The following is a 24577-nucleotide window of genomic DNA, read 5'->3' as shown; positions in this document are numbered from 1 at the left end:
GGAGGGCAACTCTTAATAGTAGTATCAACATTTGATCCTATAATAGTAAAAACCTTGGTGTATGGAGGGCAACTCTTAATGGTAGTATAAACGTTTGATCCTATAATAGTAAAAACCTTGGTGTATGGAGGGCAACTCTTAATGGTAGTATCAACGTTTGATCCTATAATAGTAAAAACCTTGGTGTATGGAGGGCAACTCTTTATGGTAGTATCAATGTTTGATCCTATAATAGTAAAAACCTTGGTGTATGGAGGGCAACTCTTAATGGTAGTATCAACGTTTGATCCTATAATAGTCAAAACCTTGGTGTATGGAGGGCAACTCTTAATAGTAGTATCAACATTTGATCCTATAATAGTCAAAACCTTGGTGTATGGAGGGCAACTCTTAATAGTAGTATCAACGTTTGATCCTATAATAGTCAAAACCTTGGTGTATGGAGGGCAACTGTTAATGGTAGTATCAACGTTTGATCCTATTATAGTCAAAACCTTGGTGTATGGAGGGCAACTGTTAATGGTAGTATCAACGTTTGATCCTATAATAGTCAAAACCTTGGTGTATGGAGGGCAACTCTTAATGATCCTATAATAGTCAAAACCTTGGTGTATGGAGGGCAACTCTTCATATTAGTATCATTAAAAACATCAGTTTTAAGGAATAAGACTGTTGTTGTTCTATAATTTATTTCCATATTTGTTTAAGTCAATAATACCTCATCAACCTAATTACCAGACTGCAAGAAAATTTGTGCATATTCAGAGTTTTCTTAGGAGAATAAAAAAATTATTTTTCATACCAATCAACAGGTGTAGCAATTATAAACTAATGATAGTTAAGAGTACACAAATAATATGTGGTGTACTTTTAAACTAATGACAGTTAGTAGAATAAGTGATTTGATATACAGTATATTTAAAAGATCATATAGGAAGTTCAAATATCAACTAGAACTCTTATGAATTTAGCTAACTGTTTTATTCATTCAGGAGAAGAACTCCTGAACACTGTATTAAATCTCATCAGTGAAATTACATATTGCATTAATTAAACCAAAAAGTTCACCGTTAATTCTATCATCCATAGCTATCCATACACAACCAAACTTTATTTGCAATGTCATCAAACATAAGTTTTACATATAACCCCTTGAATGGACAACTTCATATAAACATTTAAAATTAAAAACAATTTATTAAATAAATACACTATGGACACTACCATATTCTCTTCTTCATTATATATAGTACTGTCACAAAGAAAAACACCAATGCTAAGAAAATAAGTAGTTTGTCTGTAAATTGTCTTCTAGAATATTTTGTTATAAGTCTCTGTGAATTCTTTATATGACCTCCCATAGATTTCATCTCTTCTTGAGTACTGGTGATTGTTGTCGAAGACTTCACTGAAACAAGAGAAAAGTGTCAAGGTTTTACATTTGCAATGGTTATATTATATGGCGTGTATGCTTTCTGTACAGAGAATAAATTCAGGATAAAAAATGTTTAAATCAGTATAACTCTGTAAGTATATATAAAATTAAATAAAAAATATATGTATATCATTTTTAAATTTAAAAGATGCAGATCCTCATACTCAAGTTGCAGTAGAATTTCAAAAGAACAAAGAGATTGCCCATTAATGTTTAAACCATAACTATCAAGAAGCATAGTTCACAGTTCAACTTCTTACATTCATTCATTCAGATCTTTAATTCCTCATAAATGAGATTCAATGAACATACAATTAATGAATATAAGCAAACGTTACAACATATAATGTGATTGGGTGAATATAGCAATAATTAAAACTCCCATTCTTTTATCTGATACAAATATCTGTACAAAGATTATTGTCCAATTTCCAAAGATCCAAATAATTGGAGATTATCGTAAGTCAAATCAACCAAATTGATTTTAACTGCCACAACAAACTTATGAAATACTTAAAAATGAACCTTTATAGTTAAGGAACAGTTGTTTTCTTCAATAATAAAATTGTTCTAGCTTGACAGAAGAGTGTTTACATTACAGTTGATGAAGACAGCTACTAGAACTTAACCTTAACAATGATTGACAGAAGAGTGTCTACATTACAGTTGATGAAGACAGCTACTAGAACTCAACCTTAACAATGATTGACAGAAGAGTGTCTACATTACAGCTGATGAAGACAGCTGCTAGAACTTAACCTTAACAATGATTGACAGAAGAGTGTCTACATTACAGTTGACGAAGACAGCTACTAGAACTCAACCTTAACAATGATTGACAGAAGAGTGTCTACATTACAGCTGATGAAGACAGCTGCTAGAACTTAACCTTAACAATGATTGACAGAAGAGTGTCTACATTACAGCTGATGAAGACAGCTGCTAGAACTCAACCTTAACAATGATTGACAGAAGAGTGTCTACATTACAGCTGATGAAGACAGCTACTAGAACTCAACCTTAACAATGATTGACAGAAGAGTGTCTACATTACAGTTGATGAAGACAGCTACTAGAACTCAACCTTAACAATGATTGACAGAAGAGTGTCTACATTACAGTTGATGAAGACAGCTACTAGAACTCAACCGTAACAATGATTGACAGAAGAGTGTCTACATTACAGTTGATGAAGACAGCTACTAGAACTCAACCTTAACAATGATTGACAGAAGAGTGTCTACATTACAGTTGATGAAGACAGCTACTAGAACTCAACCTTAACAGAAGAGTGTCTACATTACAGCTGATGAAGACAGCTACTAGAACTCAACCTTAACAATGATTGACAGAAGAGTGTCTACATTACAGTTGATGAAGACAGCTACTAGAACTCAACCTTAACAATGATTGACAGAAGAGTGTCTACATTACAGTTGATGAAGACAGCTACTAGAACTCAACCTTAACAATGATTGACAGAAGAGTGTCTACATTACAGTTGATGAAGACAGCTGCTAGAACTCAACCTTAACAATGATTGACAGAAGAGTGTCTACATTACAGTTGATGAAGACAGCTGCTAGAACTCAACCTTAACAATGATTGACAGAAGAGTGTCTACATTACAGTTGATGAAGACAGCTGCTAGAACTCAACCTTAACAATGATTGACAGAAGAGTGTCGACATTACAGTTGATGAAGACAGCTGCTAGAACCCAACCTTAACAATGATTGACAGAAGAGTGTCTACATTACAGTTGATGAAGACAGCTGCTAGAACCCAACCTTAACAATGATTGACAGAAGAGTGTCTACATTACAGTTGATGAAGACAGCTGCTAGAACTCAACCTTAACAATGATTGACAGAAGAGTGTCTACATTACAGTTGATGAAGACAGCTGCTAGAACTCAACCTTAACAATGATTGACAGAAGAGTGTCTACATTACAGTTGATGAAGACAGCTGCTAGAACTCAACCTTAACAATGATTGACAGAAGAGTGTCTACATTACAGTTGATGAAGACAGCTGCTAGAACTCAACCTTAACAATGATTGACAGAAGAGTGTCTACATTACAGTTGATGAAGACAGCTGCTAGAACTCAACCTTAACAATGATTGACAGAAGAGTGTCTACATTACAGCTGATGAAGACAGCTGCTAGAACTCAACCTTAACAATGATTGACAGAAGAGTGTCTACATTACAGTTGATGAAGACAGCTGCTAGAACTCAACCTTAACAATGATTGACAGAAGAGTGTCTACATTACAGTTGATGAAGACAGCTGCTAGAACTCAACCTTAACAATGATTGACAGAAGAGTGTCTACATTACAGCTGACGAAGACAGCTACTAGAACTCAACCTTAACAATGATTGACAGAAGAGTGTCTACATTACAGCTGACGAAGACAGCTACTAGAACTCAACCTTAACAATGATTGACAGAAGAGTGTCTACATTACAGCTGACGAAGACAGCTACTAGAACTCAACCTTAACAATGATTGACAGAAGAGTGTCTACATTACAGCTGACGAAGACAGCTACTAGAACTCAACCTTAACAATGATTGACAGAAGAGTGTCTACATTACAGCTGACGAAGACAGCTACTAGAACTCAACCTTAACAATGATTGACAGAAGAGTGTCTACATTACAGCTGACGAAGACAGCTACTAGAACTCAACCTTAACAATGATTGACAGAAGAGTGTCTACATTACAGCTGACGAAGACAGCTGCTAGAACTCAACCTTAACAATGATTGACAGAAGAGTGTCTACATTACAGCTGACGAAGACAGCTGCTAGAACTCAACCTTAACAATGATTGACAGAAGAGTGTCTACATTACAGCTGATGAAGACAGCTGCTAGAACTCAACCTTAACAATGATTGACAGAAGAGTGTCTACATTACAGTTGATGAAGACAGCTGCTAGAACTCAACCTTAACAATGATTGACAGAAGAGTGTCTACATTACAGTTGATGAAGACAGCTGCTAGAACTCAACCTTAACAATGATTGACAGAAGAGTGTCTACATTACAGCTGATGAAGACAGCTGCTAGAACTCAACCGTAACAATGATTGACAGAAGAGTGTCTACATTACAGTTGATGAAGACAGCTGCTAGAACTCAACCGTAACAATGATTGACAGAAGAGTGTCTACATTACAGCTGATGAAGACAGCTGCTAGAACTCAACCGTAACAATGATTGACAGAAGAGTGTCTACATTACAGCTGATGAAGACAGCTGCTAGAACTCAACCGTAACAATGATTGACAGAAGAGTGTCTACATTACAGCTGATGAAGACAGCTGCTAGAACTCAACCGTAACAATGATTGACAGAAGAGTGTCTACATTACAGCTGATGAAGACAGCTGCTAGAACTCAACCGTAACAATGATTGACAGAAGAGTGTCTACATTACAGTTGATGAAGACAGCTACTAGAACTCAACCTTAACAATGATTGACAGAAGAGTGTCTACATTACAGTTGATGAAGACAGCTACTAGAACTCAACCTTAACAATGATTGACAGAAGAGTGTCTACATTACAGTTGATGAAGACAGCTACTAGAACTCAACCTTAACAATGATTGACAGAAGAGTGTCTACATTACAGTTGATGAAGACAGCTACTAGAACTCAACCTTAACAATGATTGACAGAAGAGTGTCTACATTACAGTTGATGAAGACAGCTACTAGAACTCAACCTTAACAATGATTGACAGAAGAGTGTCTACATTACAGTTGATGAAGACAGCTACTAGAACTCAACCTTAACAATGATTGACAGAAGAGTGTCTACATTACAGTTGATGAAGACAGCTACTAGAACTCAACCTTAACAATGATTGACAGAAGAGTGTCTACATTACAGTTGATGAAGACAGCTGCTAGAACTCAACCTTAACAATGATTGACAGAAGAGTGTCTACATTACAGCTGACGAAGACAGCTGCTAGAACTCAACCTTAACAATGATTGACAGAAGAGTGTCTACATTACAGTTGACGAAGACAGCTGCTAGAACTCAACCTTAACAATGATTGACAGAAGAGTGTCTACATTACAGTTGACGAAGACAGCTGCTAGAACTCAACCTTAACAATGATTGACAGAAGAGTGTCTACATTACAGTTGACGAAGACAGCTGCTAGAACTCAACCTTAACAATGATTGACAGAAGAGTGTCTACATTACAGCTGACGAAGACAGCTGCTAGAACTCAACCTTAACAATGATTGACAGAAGAGTGTCTACATTACAGCTGACGAAGACAGCTGCTAGAACTCAACCTTAACAATGATTGACAGAAGAGTGTCTACATTACAGCTGACGAAGACAGCTGCTAGAACTCAACCTTAACAATGATTGACAGAAGAGTGTCTACATTACAGCTGACGAAGACAGCTGCTAGAACTCAACCTTAACAATGATTGACAGAAGAGTGTCTACATTACAGCTGACGAAGACAGCTACTAGAACTCAACCTTAACAATGATTGACAGAAGAGTGTCTACATTACAGCTGACGAAGACAGCTACTAGAACTCAACCTTAACAATGATTGACAGAAGAGTGTCTACATGACAGCTGACGAAGACAGCTACTAGAACTCAACCTTAACAATGATTGACAGAAGAGTGTCTACATGACAGCTGACGAAGACAGCTACTAGAACTCAACCTTAACAATGATTGACAGAAGAGTGTCTACATGACAGCTGACGAAGACAGCTGCTAGAACTCAACCTTAACAATGATTGACAGAAGAGTGTCTACATGACAGCTGACGAAGACAGCTGCTAGAACTCAACCTTAACAATGATTGACAGAAGAGTGTCTACATGACAGCTGACGAAGACAGCTGCTAGAACTCAACCTTAACAATGATTGACAGAAGAGTGTCTACATGACAGCTGACGAAGACAGCTACTAGAACTCAACCTTAACAATGATTGACAGAAGAGTGTCTACATGACAGCTGATGAAGACAGCTACTTGAACTCAACCTTAACAATGATTGACAGAAGAGTGTCTACATGACAGCTGATGAAGACAGCTGCTAGAACTCAACCTTAACAATGATTGACAGAAGAGTGTCTACATGACAGCTGATGAAGACAGCTGCTAGAACTCAACCTTAACAATGATTGACAGAAGAGTGTCTACATGACAGCTGATGAAGACAGCTACTAGAACTCAACCTTAACAATGATTGACAGAAGAGTGTCTACATGACAGCTGATGAAGACAGCTACTAGAACTCAACCTTAACAATGATTGACAGAAGAGTGTCTACATTACAGCTGATGAAGACAGCTACTAGAACTCAACCTTAACAATGATTGACAGAAGAGTGTCTACATTACAGCTGATGAAGACAGCTGCTAGAACTCAACCTTAACAATGATTGACAGAAGAGTGTCTACATTACAGCTGATGAAGACAGCTGCTAGAACTCAACCTTAACAATGATTGACAGAAGAGTGTCTACATTACAGCTGATGAAGACAGCTGCTAGAACTCAACCTTAACAATGATTGACAGAAGAGTGTCTACATTACAGCTGATGAAGACAGCTGCTAGAACTCAACCTTAACAATGATTGACAGAAGAGTGTCTACATTACAGCTGATGAAGACAGCTGCTAGAACTCAACCTTAACAATGATTGACAGAAGAGTGTCTACATTACAGCTGATGAAGACAGCTGCTAGAACTCAACCTTAACAATGATTGACAGAAGAGTGTCTACATTACAGTTGATGAAGACAGCTGCTAGAACTCAACCTTAACAATGATTGACAGAAGAGTGTCTACATTACAGCTGACGAAGACAGCTGCTAGAACTCAACCTTAACAATGATTGACAGAAGAGTGTCTACATTACAGCTGACGAAGACAGCTGCTAGAACTCAACCTTAACAATGATTGACAGAAGAGTGTCTACATTACAGCTGACGAAGACAGCTGCTAGAACTCAACCTTAACAATGATTGACAGAAGAGTGTCTACATTACAGCTGACGAAGACAGCTACTACAACTCAACCTTAACAATGATTGACAGAAGAGTGTCTACATTACAGCTGACGAAGACAGCTAATAGAACTCAACCTTAACAATGATTGACAGAAGAGTGTCTACATTACAGCTGACGAAGACAGCTGCTAGAACTCAACCTTAACAATGATTGACAGAAGAGTGTCTACATTACAGCTGATGAAGACAGCTGCTAGAACTCAACCTTAACAATGATTGACAGAAGAGTGTCTACATTACAGTTGATGAAGACAGCTGCTAGAACTCAACCTTAACAATGATTGACAGAAGAGTGTCTACATTACAGTTGATGAAGACAGCTGCTAGAACTCAACCTTAACAATGATTGACAGAAGAGTGTCTACATTACAGCTGATGAAGACAGCTGCTAGAACTCAACCTTAACAATGATTGACAGAAGAGTGTCTACATTACAGCTGATGAAGACAGCTGCTAGAACTCAACCTTAACAATGATTGACAGAAGAGTGTCTACATTACAGTTGATGAAGACAGCTGCTAGAACTCAACCTTAACAATGATTGACAGAAGAGTGTCTACATTACAGTTGATGAAGACAGCTGCTAGAACTCAACCTTAACAATGATTGACAGAAGAGTGTCTACATTACAGTTGATGAAGACAGCTGCTAGAACTCAACCTTAACAATGATTGACAGAAGAGTGTCTACATTACAGTTGATGAAGACAGCTGCTAGAACTCAACCTTAACAGATGAAGACAGCTGCTAGAACTCAACCTTAACAATGATTGACAGAAGAGTGTCTACATTACAGCTGATGAAGACAGCTGCTAGAACTCAACCTTAACAATGATTGACAGAAGAGTGTCTACATTACAGCTGATGAAGACAGCTGCTAGAACTCAACCTTAACAATGATTGACAGAAGAGTGTCTACATTACAGCTGATGAAGACAGCTGCTAGAACTCAACCTTAATAATGATTGACAGAAGAGTGTCTACATTACAGCTGATGAAGACAGCTGCTAGAACTCAACCTTAACAATGATTGACAGAAGAGTGTCTACATTACAGCTGATGAAGACAGCTGCTAGAACTCAACCTTAACAATGATTGACAGAAGAGTGTCTACATTACAGCTGATGAAGACAGCTGCTAGAACTCAACCTTAACAATGATTGACAGAAGAGTGTCTACATTACAGCTGATGAAGACAGCTGCTAGAACTCAACCTTAACAATGATTGACAGAAGAGTGTCTACATTACAGCTGATGAAGACAGCTGCTAGAACTCAACCTTAACAATGATTGACAGAAGAGTGTCTACATTACAGTTGATGAAGACAGCTGCTAGAACTCAACCTTAACAATGATTGACAGAAGAGTGTCTACATTACAGTTGATGAAGACAGCTGATAGAACTCAACCTTAACAATGATTGACAGAAGAGTGTCTACATTACAGTTGATGAAGACAGCTGCTAGAACTCAACCTTAACAATGATTGACAGAAGAGTGTCTACATTACAGTTGATGAAGACAGCTGCTAGAACTCAACCTTAACAATGATTGACAGAAGAGTGTCTACATTACAGTTGATGAAGACAGCTGCTAGAACTCAACCTTAACAATGATTGACAGAAGAGTGTCTACATTACAGTTGATGAAGACAGCTGCTAGAACTCAACCTTAACAATGATTGACAGAAGAGTGTCTACATTACAGTTGATGAAGACAGCTGCTAGAACTCAACCTTAACAATGATTGACAGAAGAGTGTCTACATTACAGCTGATGAAGACAGCTGCTAGAACTCAACCTTAACAATGATTGACAGAAGAGTGTCTACATTACAGCTGATAAAGACAGCTGCTAGAACTCAACCTTAACAATGATTGACAGAAGAGTGTCTACATTACAGTTGATGAAGACAGCTGCTAGAACTCAACCTTAACAATGATTGACAGAAGAGTGTCTACATTACAGTTGATGAAGACAGCTGCTAGAACTCAACCTTAACAATGATTGACAGAAGAGTGTCTACATTACAGCTGATGAAGACAGCTGCTAGAACTCAACCTTAACAATGATTGACAGAAAAGTGTCTACATTACAGCTGATGAAGACAGCTGCTAGAACTCAACCGTAACAATGATTGACAGAAGAGTGTCTACATTACAGCTGATGAAGACAGCTACTAGAACTCAACCTTAACAATGATTGACAGAAGAGTGTCTACATTACAGCTGATGAAGACAGCTACTAGAACTCAACCTTAACAATGATTGACAGAAGAGTGTCTACATTACAGTTGATGAAGACAGCTACTAGAACTCAACCTTAACAATGATTGACAGAAGAGTGTCTACATTACAGTTGATGAAGACAGCTGCTAGAACTCAACCTTAACAATGATTGACAGAAGAGTGTCTACATTACAGTTGATGAAGACAGCTGCTAGAACTCAACCTTAACAATGATTGACAGAAGAGTGTCTACATTACAGCTGATGAAGACAGCTACTAGAACTCAACCTTAACAATGATTGACAGAAGAGTGTCTACATTACAGTTGACGAAGACAGCTACTAGAACTCAACCTTAACAATGATTGACAGAAGAGTGTCTACATTACAGTTGACGAAGACAGCTACTAGAACTCAACCTTAACAATGATTGACAGAAGAGTGTCTACATTACAGTTGACGAAGACAGCTACTAGAACTCAACCTTAACAATGATTGACAGAAGAGTGTCTACATTACAGTTGACGAAGACAGCTACTAGAACTCAACCTTAACAATGATTGACGAAAGAGTGTCTACATTACAGTTGACAAAGACAGCTACTAGAACTCAACTTAACAATGATTGACGGAAGAGTGTCTACATTACAGTTGATGAAGACAGCTACTAGAACTCAACCTTAACAATGATTGATGGAAGAGTGTCTACATTACAGCTGATGAAGACAGCTACTAGAACTCAACCTTAACAATGATTGACGGAAGAGGGTCTACATTACAGCTGATGAAGACAGCTACTAGAACTCAACCTTAACAATGATTGACAGAAGAGTGTCTACATTACAGTTGATGAAGACAGCTACTAGAACTCAACCTTAACAATGGTTGACAGAAGAGTGTCTACATTACAGTTGATGAAGACAGCTACTAGAACTCAACCTTAACAATGATTGACAGAAGAGTGTCTACATTACAGTTGATGAAGACAGCTACTAGAACTCAACCTTAACAATGATTGACAGAAGAGTGTCTACATTACAGTTGATGAAGACAGCTACTAGAACTCAACCTTAACAATGATTGACAGAAGAGTGTCTACATTACAGCTGATGAAGACAGCTCATAGAACTCAACCTTAACAATGATTGACAGAAGAGTGTCTACATTACAGTTGATGAAGACAGCTACTAGAACTCAACCTTAACAATGATTGACAGAAGAGTGTCTACATTACAGCTGATGAAGACAGCTACTAGAACTCAACCTTAACAATGATTGACAGAAGAGTGTCTACATTACAGCTGATGAAGACAGCTACTAGAACTCAACCTTAACAATGATTGACAGAAGAGTGTCTACATTACAGCTGATGAAGACAGCTACTAGAACTTAACCTTAACAATGATTGACAGAAGAGTGTCTACATTACAGTTGATGAAGACAGCTACTAGAACTCAACCTTAACAATGATTGACAGAAGAGTGTCTACATTACAGTTGATGAAGACAGCTACTAGAACTCAACCTTAACAATGATTGACAGAAGAGTGTCTACATTACAGTTGATAAAGACAGCTACTAGAACTCAACCTTAACAATGATTGACAGAAGAGTGTCTACATTACAGCTGATAAAGACAGCTACTAGAACTCAACCTTAACAATGTGTAATAGATGTGCCTTGATATGCATAGGTTAATTCCCCTTAATTTGGACGGATTAATTATTTATTATTTAAATGTTTATTTTAGGTTAAATTTGGTTTAAATATAGTAGGATAAAAGTAAAGATTGTTAATTTAACTGTTTCATTGTTTAACTTTTGATGCTTTTATCATGTTTTAAGAATATTCATTTATTTAACTTTTCTTCAGTACCTTTTATGTTAAAGTTCTCCTGATTTATGACAAGTTTAGGATATCATTTGATATTCAGTCGGAGTCGGCCTTGCACAGGCCTCCAAATACTCGCCGGACTCATCAGCCCACCCGAATTCAGAGTTAGCCACCACTTCGGTGCAGTTCGCCAGAGTTAGTCACCCCTTTTTGGTGCAATTTTACTACTTTAAAACACAACGCGAAGCAAATTTACTTTATTTTACTTAAAAGACTAACTCTGGGAACACTCTATTTTTCATTTTTACATTTGAAATTACTTTATTTTTTAACTTCAGTTTAGAAAGTTTTCTGACTCCTGTTTATTTCCGACTTTGTTTAAATTCATGCAATTATTGTACATTTGTAAATAAATTATAGTTTCATTTGATTTATTGTCTGTTATTCAGCCATAATCTGATATCAGGTATCCCGATGGTCGAATAGGGACGAAGTACTGGCCACTACACGTCCCGGGAGGTGTCGTCACCGACCCCCTCCGTTACAAATGGTGCCGTGACCAGGATACCTGATCCCTCAGTTTTGGTATGAATATTTTTAGTTGCATTTATTTTTGATATTGTTTAAATTTTTGATTTTCAAAATGATAAAGTTTGAACAGAAACCTTGTACTTTTGACGGTGTTAGTGCCGATGTACAAGATTATTTTATTCAATTTGAAGCAGTTAGTCTGTGGAATAACTGGAATTTTTCTGAAATGGCTCTTCAGTTAGTAATAAACTTAAGAGAAGAAGCACGAACTATTTTACATCTTCTTACTTCTGTTCAGTTGCAAAGCTATGATTTTTTGAAAAGTTTATTAATGCAACGCTTTAATCCTAAGGAAAGGATAGCTTTTTATAAATTTCAACTGAATAATTGTACAATTTTGCCAGATGAATCTGTATTTGATTTTGGACATAGATTTAAACTTTTATGCCATCGTGCATATCCAGATAATTTTCATAGTATGGAATCCTATTTTATGGATCTTTTTATTGGAAAGTTAGAGAAGGAAATGGGAAAGTTTGTCCATTTTAAGCATCCTGAAACTTTTGATGATGCTATATTTTTGGCTACAGAGTTTGAATGTTTTAATTTGACAATTGGACCTGTTGAATGTGAAATTAAGGAAAGTGAAGAAAGTTTAGATTTTAGTTGTTTGAAGTCTGGTTTTGATCAAATTGTCAAAGTTCTTAAAACGCTAGTTTATAAGAAGTTTAAAGTTAAAACATGTTTCAATTGTTCGGTTGTTGGACATATCAGATCTAATTGTCCCAATAAAGTTTGTAAAAATGTCAATTCTGTTCATGTTGTTGAACCAGAAAAACCAGTTTCTACTTTAGTTAATGAGAAAGTAAAAAAATCATGCAAAGTTGTCAACAGAGTTCAGAGTTTATTCCCATCTGATTTGCAAAGCTGTTTATCTGATTATTTGATTTCTAGCACGGATGAGTTTTTTTGTTTGAAGGATAAGCCAGTTTAAGTTTTCATATAGTATGTTTTATGAGTTTTAGTTTGTATATTTAGTATTTTACTTATTTTGTCAGTTTATATTATTGTTAAGTAGGTATGGTTTCAAAGTTTTCATTGGATTTGTTGTTTTTCTTGGTCACGTTAATGAGCCGGTTTTGCCATCGAAATCACCCTCAAAAATGTTGTTTGATTTGATTGTTTTTTTCTTTAGATGTTGGTTTGTTTAGTTTGTAGCTAAGTTTCTTGTTTGAATAGGTTTATTTATGAGTTTGCTCATTTATTTGGATTTTTAACCTTTCTGAACAAGTTTTATTGTTTTAAATTTTTTTAGTTTGGTTATGGTTTTCCTTTTGTGACTTTTATAAGTCATGGCAGAAATCTATGGAGTGGCAGAAAGTTTATGTGTGAAGACAACCACCTGATCAAGTAAGCAGTTCTTGTTATCAAGAACACCTTTCTTACTTTTTGTACAACGTTTGAACTTTGATCATCTTGAACCCGGAATCACATGTTATACGTGATTCCGTGAGATCTACAATGGTGGACTTAACCTGGTACAACGATGGACTTTTTAGAACCCGAAAACACACGTTTAAAGTGTTTTCGTGAGAACAACAATTGGTGGACTATACCTGGTACAACTTGGACCATGCAGATTATTCGTATTAACTTTTCGTTTCCGTTTGAATCTAGAACTGTGTTTTATTATAACTGTGTCCGTTTACATTTATATTCTATGGACCGTACTTTATAATTTGCGCTTACCGACTATTCCTGGACGCTTATGCTGTGTGGAACTTTTCCTATGGTAGGACCGTGTGATTATTTGACATTTTTGTGACATTTATTGACATTTTATGTACATTGATTTATATTGTTTGTTGGTTTTTTTACCACATCTATTTTAAATAGTTCTGTTCCCAAATATTAATTTCTTTAATATTTGTCCTAAGGGGGGAGGATTGTAATAGATGTGCCTTGATATGCATAGGTTAATTCCCCTTAATTTGGACGGATTAATTATTTATTATTTAAATGTTTATTTTAGGTTAAATTTGGTTTAAATATAGTAGGATAAAAGTAAAGATTGTTAATTTAACTGTTTCATTGTTTAACTTTTGATGCTTTTATCATGTTTTAAGAATATTCATTTATTTAACTTTTCTTCAGTACCTTTTATGTTAAAGTTCTCCTGATTTATGACAAGTTTAGGATATCATTTGATATTCAGTCGGAGTCGGCCTTGCACAGGCCTCCAAATACTCGCCGGACTCATCAGCCCACCCGAATTCAGAGTTAGCCACCACTTCGGTGCAGTTCGCCAGAGTTAGTCACCCCTTTTTGGTGCAATTTTACTACTTTAAAACACAACGCGAAGCAAATTTACTTTATTTTACTTAAAAGACTAACTCTGGGAACACTCTATTTTTCATTTTTACATTTGAAATTACTTTATTTTTTAACTTCAGTTTAGAAAGTTTTCTGACTCCTGTTTATTTCCGACTTTGTTTAAATTCATGCAATTATTGTACATTTGTAAATAAATTATAGTTTCATTTGATTTATTGTCTGTTATTCAGCCATAATCTGATATCAGGTATCCCGATGGTCGAATAGGGACGAAGTACTGGCCACTACACGTCCCGGGAGGTGTCGTCACCGACCCCCTCCGTTACAAATGATAAGAAATAACTTACACAGTGTAGATTTTGTACTTTCACTTTGTTTAACTTGGTCAGCAATCTTTCGATTCAGAGTCATTAAATTTTCTGTTATATCTGAAGCCACTTTAGCCAGTCCTTCTTTACTATTACCACCTCTGTAAATCATAAAATATTTAATTCATCTGTCATCTAATCAGAATACAGGTATATAATTCACAGTTAAAAACCAATAAATTAAATAAATTAAAGAGGAAAGGTAATAATACAAAAAAGCATGTTCCATGTAAGAGGAGGGGAGGGTTGGGATCCCCCTAACATGTTTCACCAGCCACATTCTGTATGTATGTGCCTGTCACAAGTCAGGAGCCTGTAATTCAGTGGTTGTCACTTGTTGCTGCGTTACATATTTGTATATCATTAATTTGTTGGTACATGTACATTAATTAGGCTGTTAGTTTTCCAGTTTGAATTGTTTTACATTTTTGATTTGGAGGCTTTTTATAGCTATGGTATGGGCTTTGCTTGATATTGAAGGTCGTACTATATGGTGACATATAACTGTTAATTTCTATGTCATTTTGTTTCTGGTTGAGAGTTGTCTCATTGGCGATCATACCATATCTTCTTTTCATACATGTATTGTATAATGAACTTAGATATATGCTTAAGAGTTTGTCAGAATTTTACCTTTTCCGTAGTTCTGTGCCTCCATTTAAAAGCTGGTCTTTTTCTGATCGATCAATTGCCAGCTGAGCTGACAAGTTTGACTGTCTGAGTGTTGATACAGTACTGAAAAATTGGATTATATTCATATAATTACATTAGATGTAGGTTTCATTATAATACGTTATTCTGATTGGCTAACTGCACATCACATGTTACTCCGTAAACAATTGCATTAGACAATAAAACTTATCATGCATGATGATGCGAGGTCCCGCAATAAAGTGCACAGGTGAATTAAATAAAACTTGATAAAAATCGTGTTTTCATGATCCTAGCTAAAAAATGTAATTATAAGTATTATTAATTGAATGCTTCTTTTTGTAAATTTATAGGGTTGTAAAAGCGTTGACCGTGCATACATTTTTAGAATGAAGCTTCCGCGCTTCATACAAAATGTACTTCGGTCAACGCTTTTACACCCCAATAAATTTACAAAAAGAAGCATTCAATTCTTAAGTAAAGTGTACATTTATGATACATAGCATGTAAAATGTATATACAAAAAAAGCAAATTCTCATAATTTAAATTTTTGTAATTAATCTGTGTTTGTTCATGAATCTATACTAAATTTACCATTCTTTGAGAATTTGATCTTAATGCAAGCAGTATTTTTATAAATTTCTGACTTTTTTTCAGGCCAGATAATAATTACAATTTGAATGAATATCTATGTACACAGGAATGGCTATAGTATTATAAAACATGATGACATACTTCGTAAGTTGTTGTTTGTGGTTGCCAACATCATGTAATAAGGTTATAGTATTATAAAACATGATGACATACATGTACTTAGTAAGTTGTTGTTTGTGGTTGCCAACATCATGTAATAAGGTTATAGTATTATAAAACATGATGAGATACTTAGTAAGTTGTTGTTTGTGGTTGCCAACATCATGTAATAAGGTTATAGTATTATAAAACATGATGACATACTTAGTAAGTTGTTGTTTGTGGTTGCCAACATCATGTAATAAGGTTATAGTATTATAAAACATGATGACATACTTAGTAAGTTGTTGTTTGTGGTTGCCAACATCATGTAATAAGGTTATAGTATTATAAAACATGATGAGATACTTAGTAAGTTGTTGTTTGTGGTTGCCAACATCATGTAATAAGGTTATAGTATTATAAAACATGATGACATACTTAGGGGTCATCCATAATTGTCAACCATTTTCCAAAGTGTACAAAACGTACACTTTTTCAGACCCCCCACCCTCCCTCAAAAAGTGTACATCAACCATTTTCAGATTTTCAAGAGAAGAATCAGTCATTATTAATAAAAAGAAGATCCTGTCTATTATATTTTAGTTTAATATAGAAATTTGCATTGAAAAATAACTAAAACATATCTGACTGTTTTATTTGATGACATCTATAATGCTTGCGTTTTGTCAGAATAAAGAGTACAAAAATTAGTGTTTCCCCTATCACACAGTGGGATCGGTAACTCCAATAAAAAAGGGCACCTATAGCATGCAAAAGATTATCAAAGGGGCACATAAATTATGCTAAGAATCAAAGAAAGGGAAATGCATGGTTATATTGCATTTGTAAAGTATGGACTGACAGTTGTTGATAGAATCAGAGCTCAAGACAGTAATCAATAAAAGTGTAATGTTTTAAAACATTTTGAGTTTTTAATTTTCCCGCCTGTATTTCTATTTAAAAGGTCTATGTAAATATGCCATTCATGGCACTATTATCGTTTATGTATATATACTGTAACGTGTACATATATTGGATATTTTTTAAGTTAAGGCTAAACTTCATATGGAGGTGTTCCTAATTAAAGGAGGCTTATACTAAGAAAAAATCAGTTTACTTCCAGTTTACTGGTTTACTATTTTGGAACGCATTACAAGAAAATTAATCGAAGGACCAGTTTAAAATCTTTTCACAAAATGACGTCTTGTCAAAATCAAAACATTCAAAGAATTTAGCATGTTAGTGTTTCCATTAATTTTGTTTATTAAACAGAGTAAAACGATATCGATCAATAATAAAGCAGGTGAAATTGACAATTAGGGTACTGAGAAATGCTTGCAAACTTTTTGTTTAAATAATTTTACTAGTTCATATTTTTGAAAGATTTAGTTTTCATATGATTTGATCTTGTAATCGTTCAATCCCGATTGAGTAGAATTATGATATCGAAATCAATATCATCCAGTGAAAATAATAAAGAAGAAATAAGAAGAGAAACACACCCAAGCCACATTCTCGATTTTATAAATCGACTTCCCCTACGGAAACAATATAAATTCCGGAAATAAAAAAAAAAGCGTACGGTAAAAATGTTGATTTTTTAACCCCCTCCCCCCAAGTGTACGTTTTGTACACTTTAGAAAATGGTTGACAATTATGGATGACCCCTTAGTAAGTTGTTGTTTGTGGTTGCCAACATCGTGTAATAAGGTTATTCTATCCTCTTCTCTGTCTTGTTCATTAGCAAGTCTTTCTAGATCCTACAAATATCAAATTGCAATATGAAATCATCTCCTTTATAAAAAGAAAACCAGTTTGATCCCATAGAATGTCATATACTATAACCACTATTGCAAATGCAAGTGTGAGAGGGCTTTCTTTTTTCTCTTTGCTTTAAAATAATTGCTTGATTCAGAAACAAAATAAACAGCTGCCCTACGAGCACATGATACACCCGTTGTCTTGTGTGTGAAGTTTTATGCAATCATAAATAGTTTAAAGATATGGCGCAACAAGTGAAGATGTCAACGTATATTTTTCCAACTTACAGAAGTTCCAGTGGAAACTTTGTTATAAACAATGTCATAATACCTATACCTGATGGAACAAATAGTCTATACTGTTACAGAATATTTTTTCCAATTTGTAACTTCTATTCCCTGACAAAAAAAACCAACTTTTTTTTTACAAAAAACTCAATAATGCTAAACTTTCTATAAATTGTACCTCGAGCATTGTACAGTGCAACATGTTTATGCCCGACAGATGGACAGATAGACGTCAGACATTTGAAAACCATAATACGTGCCATAAAAAATGTGACTGGCGTATAAAAATAACAAGGAAAGACATTTGTTTGCCATAGTCTGACCAACCCAATCCCACTACTCTAAAGCTAATAATAATATACATAGATTTTATTCTGCGACTGCAATATGACTCTTACAATTACATCGAAATTTCAGGTATTTCAAATATTCATTCAGGGTTCTCAATAAGGTTTGTTGAAGATGGGTCCAACAGTGACAGGATAAAGATTGCTATATGATTTTTTGTTTACTATTGCAGTCTCAGATTCTCAGTGCATTTAAGGCAGCAACCATTTGATTTTCTGGGGGGGGCTATGGTTTTTTTTGGAAAAAAAAGTTTGTTTCCAGTTTTTAGTGAAAAAAATAATTTGTTTTTGATTCTGAGAAAAAAAAATTGTTTGTTTCACCCTCAGCTGCCACTATATGTAATGCTAAAATTGAAAGAAAAAAATTGTTTTCGACTTGTCGCGAAAAAAATAGATTGTTTTTCGCCACAGGCGAAAAAAAAAGTTTGCACAGAAAAAAAAACCATAGCCCCCCCAAGAAAATCAAATGGTTGCTGCCTAAGAAGAGTCTGAGTGATTGGATCATCACCCTTGGCCAATGCTTGTGAAGATGGTTTAACTTTAACTTGTGACTGTTCGTAATGACGTATAGACACAATAAAATGCAAAAAGTATCATTTACATTAATCATATGATTGAGAGGAACATAACAACAGATAGCTTTAACTTCATTATCAGTGGAATTAATTAGGAAATTTAGATAAGTATTTTAATAAAGAAAACATAAATTACATATCAATCATGTCAATAGAACAGAAATCAGACAATTTATGAAATATAAACTGTTGACACAGATATTTCTCGCCTTTATGAAATTTTGATAGTATAATGCAATTGTTGATGTTAAAATTGCAATAATAATGATAATTGAACAAGTCAACAAATTGAAAACAAAACATGTAAAGTCAATGCAATGAACCATGATGATTCAGGGCCAAATATAATCTTTGAAAATTAGAAAACCAAAAGCTTTTACAACATGTACAACAGCATACCAAATATCATTCACCTACTACTAACAGTGAATCTAGAAGTTTCTCACAAATTTAACATCAGCTATCAACACTTTCATTTTTTGTAATTCCTTTATTGACAAACACAAAAATATGCACTATGACAACTTTGGGTTTTGGTCACTTTTGTAAACTTAGCCTTATTAAGAATATGATTTGTGACAATAAAAAAACAATATGTTTATATATCTATACATCTATTTTTAGTTATACTGCTTTAATAAATTACCTCGATCTTCTTGCGTAGTTTACGGAGTTTACCCCTTATTTCAGTATTAATTTCTTCTAATGCTTCCCTGGAATCTGCTTGTGTTCGTATATCCTGTAATAGTAAAAGATTCCAGAACAACTTAAAATACATGCTTAAAAGAATCTACAACACACATTTACCAATAAATAGACCGCTAAAGCATGTAAGGTCTATGTTTGTGGTAAGGAAAATAACATTTGTATACTAAGTTATATATTAATGTACATGTATCAATCTGATCCACAATTTAAAACAAAACAGTCAATCCATGGCTATAGGATTACATGTATAAAGTCATGAAGAAGCAAATAGTAATACACAACATTGAAATAAATTTGAAAGCCCCTTTAATGGTTTTGTTGAACCATGAAATTCCTCTTGCACATTAAACCCCAATGGACATTTTGAAAAGTTGGCAGGTATGCGCTATGGTCTATCTTTAAAACCAGTGAAATTACATCAAAATGATCTTCAGGGAGTACTCAGCAGTTGGACTGAAATACGGGACGGAAAACCTTATAAATGTCATATCTTGTGTCTTTTTTGTTAGAAAAAATAGTTGTTTTTTCTGTCTTTTACGTAACCAAACTATTGAATCAAGTCTTTATCAACTGATAATCATAGTTGGTTCCTACATTGTATGTACATGAACATTGTACTGTTACACCACTGTCCCAGATTTATGTGATTGTCAGGAGCCCGTAATTCACTCAATCAGTGGTTCTTGCTGGTTCTTGAAAGTCTTGTCATATTCATAATCATTAAATTGTTTTGTTGTTAATTAAAACTAATCAAAAATTAGGCTATTAGTTTTTGTTATTGAATTGTTTTATATTTTTTATTGAGGTGTTATCGTTTATCATACTTCATAGCAAACTATAAATAATAAAAAAATTTCTCATTGTTGAAGGCTGAAGGATTAATTATAATTGCTTATAAGGGGATAAAGTACGTCCCCTATAACAGTAGAATAATTAATAAAAAAATAAATAAAATAATTTCCAATTTACTAATGAACTCAAAATCATTAACTTTATTTTTCTAACTTTATCATTTTCCCACATGTGCGCTGAAATCTCTTTCTTTTTTTCTTTCAGTGTTGTTTGTCAGGAGACTTTGAGTATAACACATATTTCTCAGTCTAGTAAAGATACTCATCATAGATACCAGGGCTAAATTTTGTATATACGCCAGACACGCGTTATGTCTACAAAAGACTCATCAGTGACGCTTGAATCCAAAAAAGTTAAAAAGGCCAAATAGACAATTGTGACAGTCACATCTACATCTACATCTACGACATAGCAAAGCAAAGCTATGTCGTCACTCAGAGGGTACTACGACCCATCACTCTAGTATAGTTTAACTTTTGAAGTCTTCCAACATGACAATAAACTTTCTACATTTACAACCAATAGTTCCAAATTTGTGCTAAAAATTTATATACAGGTGCAGGTTAAAAACATTTTCTACTAGTATCTATTGTTTGTGTTGCTTAGCCACTACAGAGGAGCTTGGTGAGTTTGGTCTTGAATTCCTCACTGCTCTCAATTTCTGATAGTTCATCTGGTAGTTTATTCCAGTTTCTGATGGTCCTAGGGAAAAAGCTGTATTTGTAGATATCTTTGTTTGGCCTGATTTGTACATATCTTTTAGTGTTCGGTTGATGGAGTCTCGAAGTTCTTCTTGGTTTTATAATGTGCATTGGAATAGGTATAGCAACTCTTTCAAAGATGGCTTTATGAAAGAGCTATTTTTCTTCTAGTCAGTCAGAGCTCAGACATAAACAAGTCGATTTTTGTTTTTGACAATAAAGAAGTCAAAACATGTATTTATCATAAAAATGTGTTTTCAATTTTAGACTTATCTACATGTAAGTCATAAAATGACAGACTTGTTTAGGTCTATTTATGTTGATGAAAAAACTTAATTTCACTTGGTGGCCAAACTACACAACATATGACAGCAAAAACCTGTCTGAGAGTTCACAAGGACTTGAGCTATCTATATGTAATTGTCTAATTGAACATCCTTACTAAACACAGATGTTTTTCCTCATTAAGTGTAGTTCCAGGTGGTTGCATTGTAAGGTTAATTAACATTATCTCCGATTTTTTAGACTCTCATTCATATTTTTCTTTAGAAGACAAAGCATTGTCTTTCACTGTTGTCATTATTTGATTTAGATGCATGACCTCCTTATAAATATGCGTGGGTCTTGAAGTTAACCAATTTTGATCACTTATCGACTTATAGGAGTCAATATTTGCGACTTTTTTATTCTGGTCAATTATTTGTTGCTTAACAATATTTGACTTATTAAATACTATGTTTCAAAAAAGGCTGATTCCTTATTTTATAAAGATTGGTCTATTATCACCAGTTTACAAAAACAAAGGAGACAAATCTTACTCCAAGAACTACCGTGGTATAGTTGTTTTACCAATACTATTAAAAATAATTGAGTACATACTACGTGATGATCTAAGAAAACATTCTCTCAATCTACAGTCAGTACTACAGAGAGGCTTCACTGCAAATGCTTCACCACTGTATGCAGCAATTATAGTAGAAGAAGTATATAGAGAAAAATATGGACAAGAAATCACCATTTCTTATAGCTTTACTGGATGCGAAATCTGCCTTAGATGTTGTGGTCTTAAAAATTCTACTACGGAAAGTACACTTCACCGATGTCAATCCAGCTACTTGGATATTAATTGATGAAATACATAAAAACACAGAAGCATGCGTCAAATGGGCAAATGATTATTCAGAAAAGTTTCCAGTCCAACAGGGAGTTAAACAGGGAGGTCTTCTCAGTGCAGATCTGTATAAAATATATATTGAAGATTTACTTCATAATTTTGAAAATGTTGCACAGGGATGCACAATTGGAGAAACCTCTGTTAATGCAATAGCCTGTGCGGACGATGTTGCCTTGATGAGCGAAAATCCAGCAGAACTACAACTTCTCATAAATATAGCTGCTGAATATAGTCAAAACCATCACTATCTACTACAGCCTCAAAAAAGTGTTGTCTTACAAATAGAACCATCTAACCGCAAGAAACAGTCTAAATCAGTCAATTTAACTTTGAACGAAAATCCTATGCCAATCGTTGACAAATCACCTCATCTAGGAATTCTTAGATCAACATCTTCAAAAAACTCTCAAAATGAAACCACTGACCAGAACATTACTAAATCTAGGAGAGCCGCCTACAGTCTCATGTCAGCAGGACTGCATGGTGAGAATGGACTTGATCCGATTACCTCACTACATCTAATCAAAACCTTTATACAACCTATTCTTACATACGGCTTAGAAGTTATATTACCTACTTCATCAAATCTACTAAAATTAGAAAAGTTCCAAAAACAGTTGCTTAAGAGAATTATGTCTTTACCGATATGTACACCAGATCCGAGTATTTACATCCTATCCGGATTCTTACCTATAGAAGCACAAATCGACCAAAAAGCGCTAATATTATTTAATAACATATGTAGGCAAGACAACTCAAATTTAGAAAAGAAATTGGCTATTAGACAATTAACCGTCAAAGATCAATCGAGCAACAGCTGGTTTATTTCAATTAAGAAAATGATATTTAAATATGGACTACCATCTCCGTTACAACTTCTAAACTGTGCGCCAAAAAAGTTTCAATGGAAGAGAACTGTCCAAATTGCCGTTTATAAATACTGGAAAGAAGCAATAATTTCATCCGGAAAAAGCTATATGTCTCTTCGACATCTTAATATAGACGCATACAATCCTGGGGAATTTCACCATCTTTTGGACATAAATACAACTAACGATCCGACCAGAGAAACAACAAGACTGGCAATTAAATTAAAATTAGTAACTGGCACTTATATATTACAGAATAAAAGATTTAGATATACAGAAAACGAAACTCCGATCTGTAAATTATGTGATCAAGGCGATGAAACTCTCTGTCACTTCCTGTTGGACTGTCAAATTCTAGAACCTATCCGACAAAAATATTTTCACCAGATCGATGAAATATTACATTTAATATCGAAAGACAACCTTAGAACACTTTCCAGTCATGATAAAATCCAAATAATTCTGGACTGTACGTTGTACTATACTGGACTTAAAGGAAATAGTGAAAATATTGTTAAATTAGATGCAATATGCAGGCAAATGTGTATGCGTTACATATAGCAAGATACCGATCTTTAGATATTAAAAGGAAATGAGGATATTTCATTGTTATGAACTTATAACATGTTCCGAACATCGGTACTCCCGTATTTATACTGTTGTTGTGCCGAGAGCATACCTGTCAAATAGTGAACTGTATATACTCGTATAATGTGGAAATTATTTTAAACATTGCTAATTCAGTGATGCATGGAGGATAATATGAAACATTGATATCTCCGTACTCAAGTGTATTATATAATTACCGATAATGTGTGTAAAATAGTGTACATAGATGTGGTGGTGGAATATTGACTACTCAAATGAGGTTGTCCCGAAGTGGACGGAGAAAGATTTCCTGGTAAGGTAAGATGTGACCAGAATAAACCTTTACCTGAATACAAGCTTTGATCTCTAAATCTAACTTTACTATTTCTTGGAGACAAATTCTAACTTGGATGTCTTCAGCAGCCATGAAGCAAAACAACAAAATCCAGCTGTGATCAAAACGAAAATAACTTTGACATGTGTCCGGAAGTAAACATTAGAAATGACGATTGTTAGTTGTCGCAAATGGGAAACCC

General features: G+C 34.7%; 1 protein-coding gene across 1 annotated transcript; it reads right to left on the bottom strand.

Annotated features, from left to right (window-relative positions):
* Positions 1–959: 959 nt before the first annotated feature.
* On the bottom strand, positions 960–24550 carry LOC139518997 (vesicle transport protein SEC20-like). The gene is made up of 6 exons (XM_071310708.1): positions 24388–24550; positions 19796–19888; positions 17848–17939; positions 15426–15527; positions 14772–14893; positions 960–1408 (listed from the first exon to the last, which is right to left on the bottom strand). The coding sequence occupies exons 1-6, from the start codon at positions 24466–24468 to the stop codon at positions 1221–1223; spliced, it is 678 nt and encodes a 225-aa protein (XP_071166809.1). The 5' UTR covers positions 24469–24550; the 3' UTR covers positions 960–1220.
* Positions 24551–24577: the final 27 nt, after the last annotated feature.

Source organism: Mytilus edulis, chromosome 4 (assembly GCF_963676685.1).
Source record: "Mytilus edulis chromosome 4, xbMytEdul2.2, whole genome shotgun sequence".
Lineage (NCBI taxonomy): Eukaryota > Metazoa > Mollusca > Bivalvia > Mytilida > Mytilidae > Mytilus > Mytilus edulis.
Note: the sequence above shows the minus strand (reverse complement) of the source record. Positions and strands in the feature narration are given on the sequence as shown.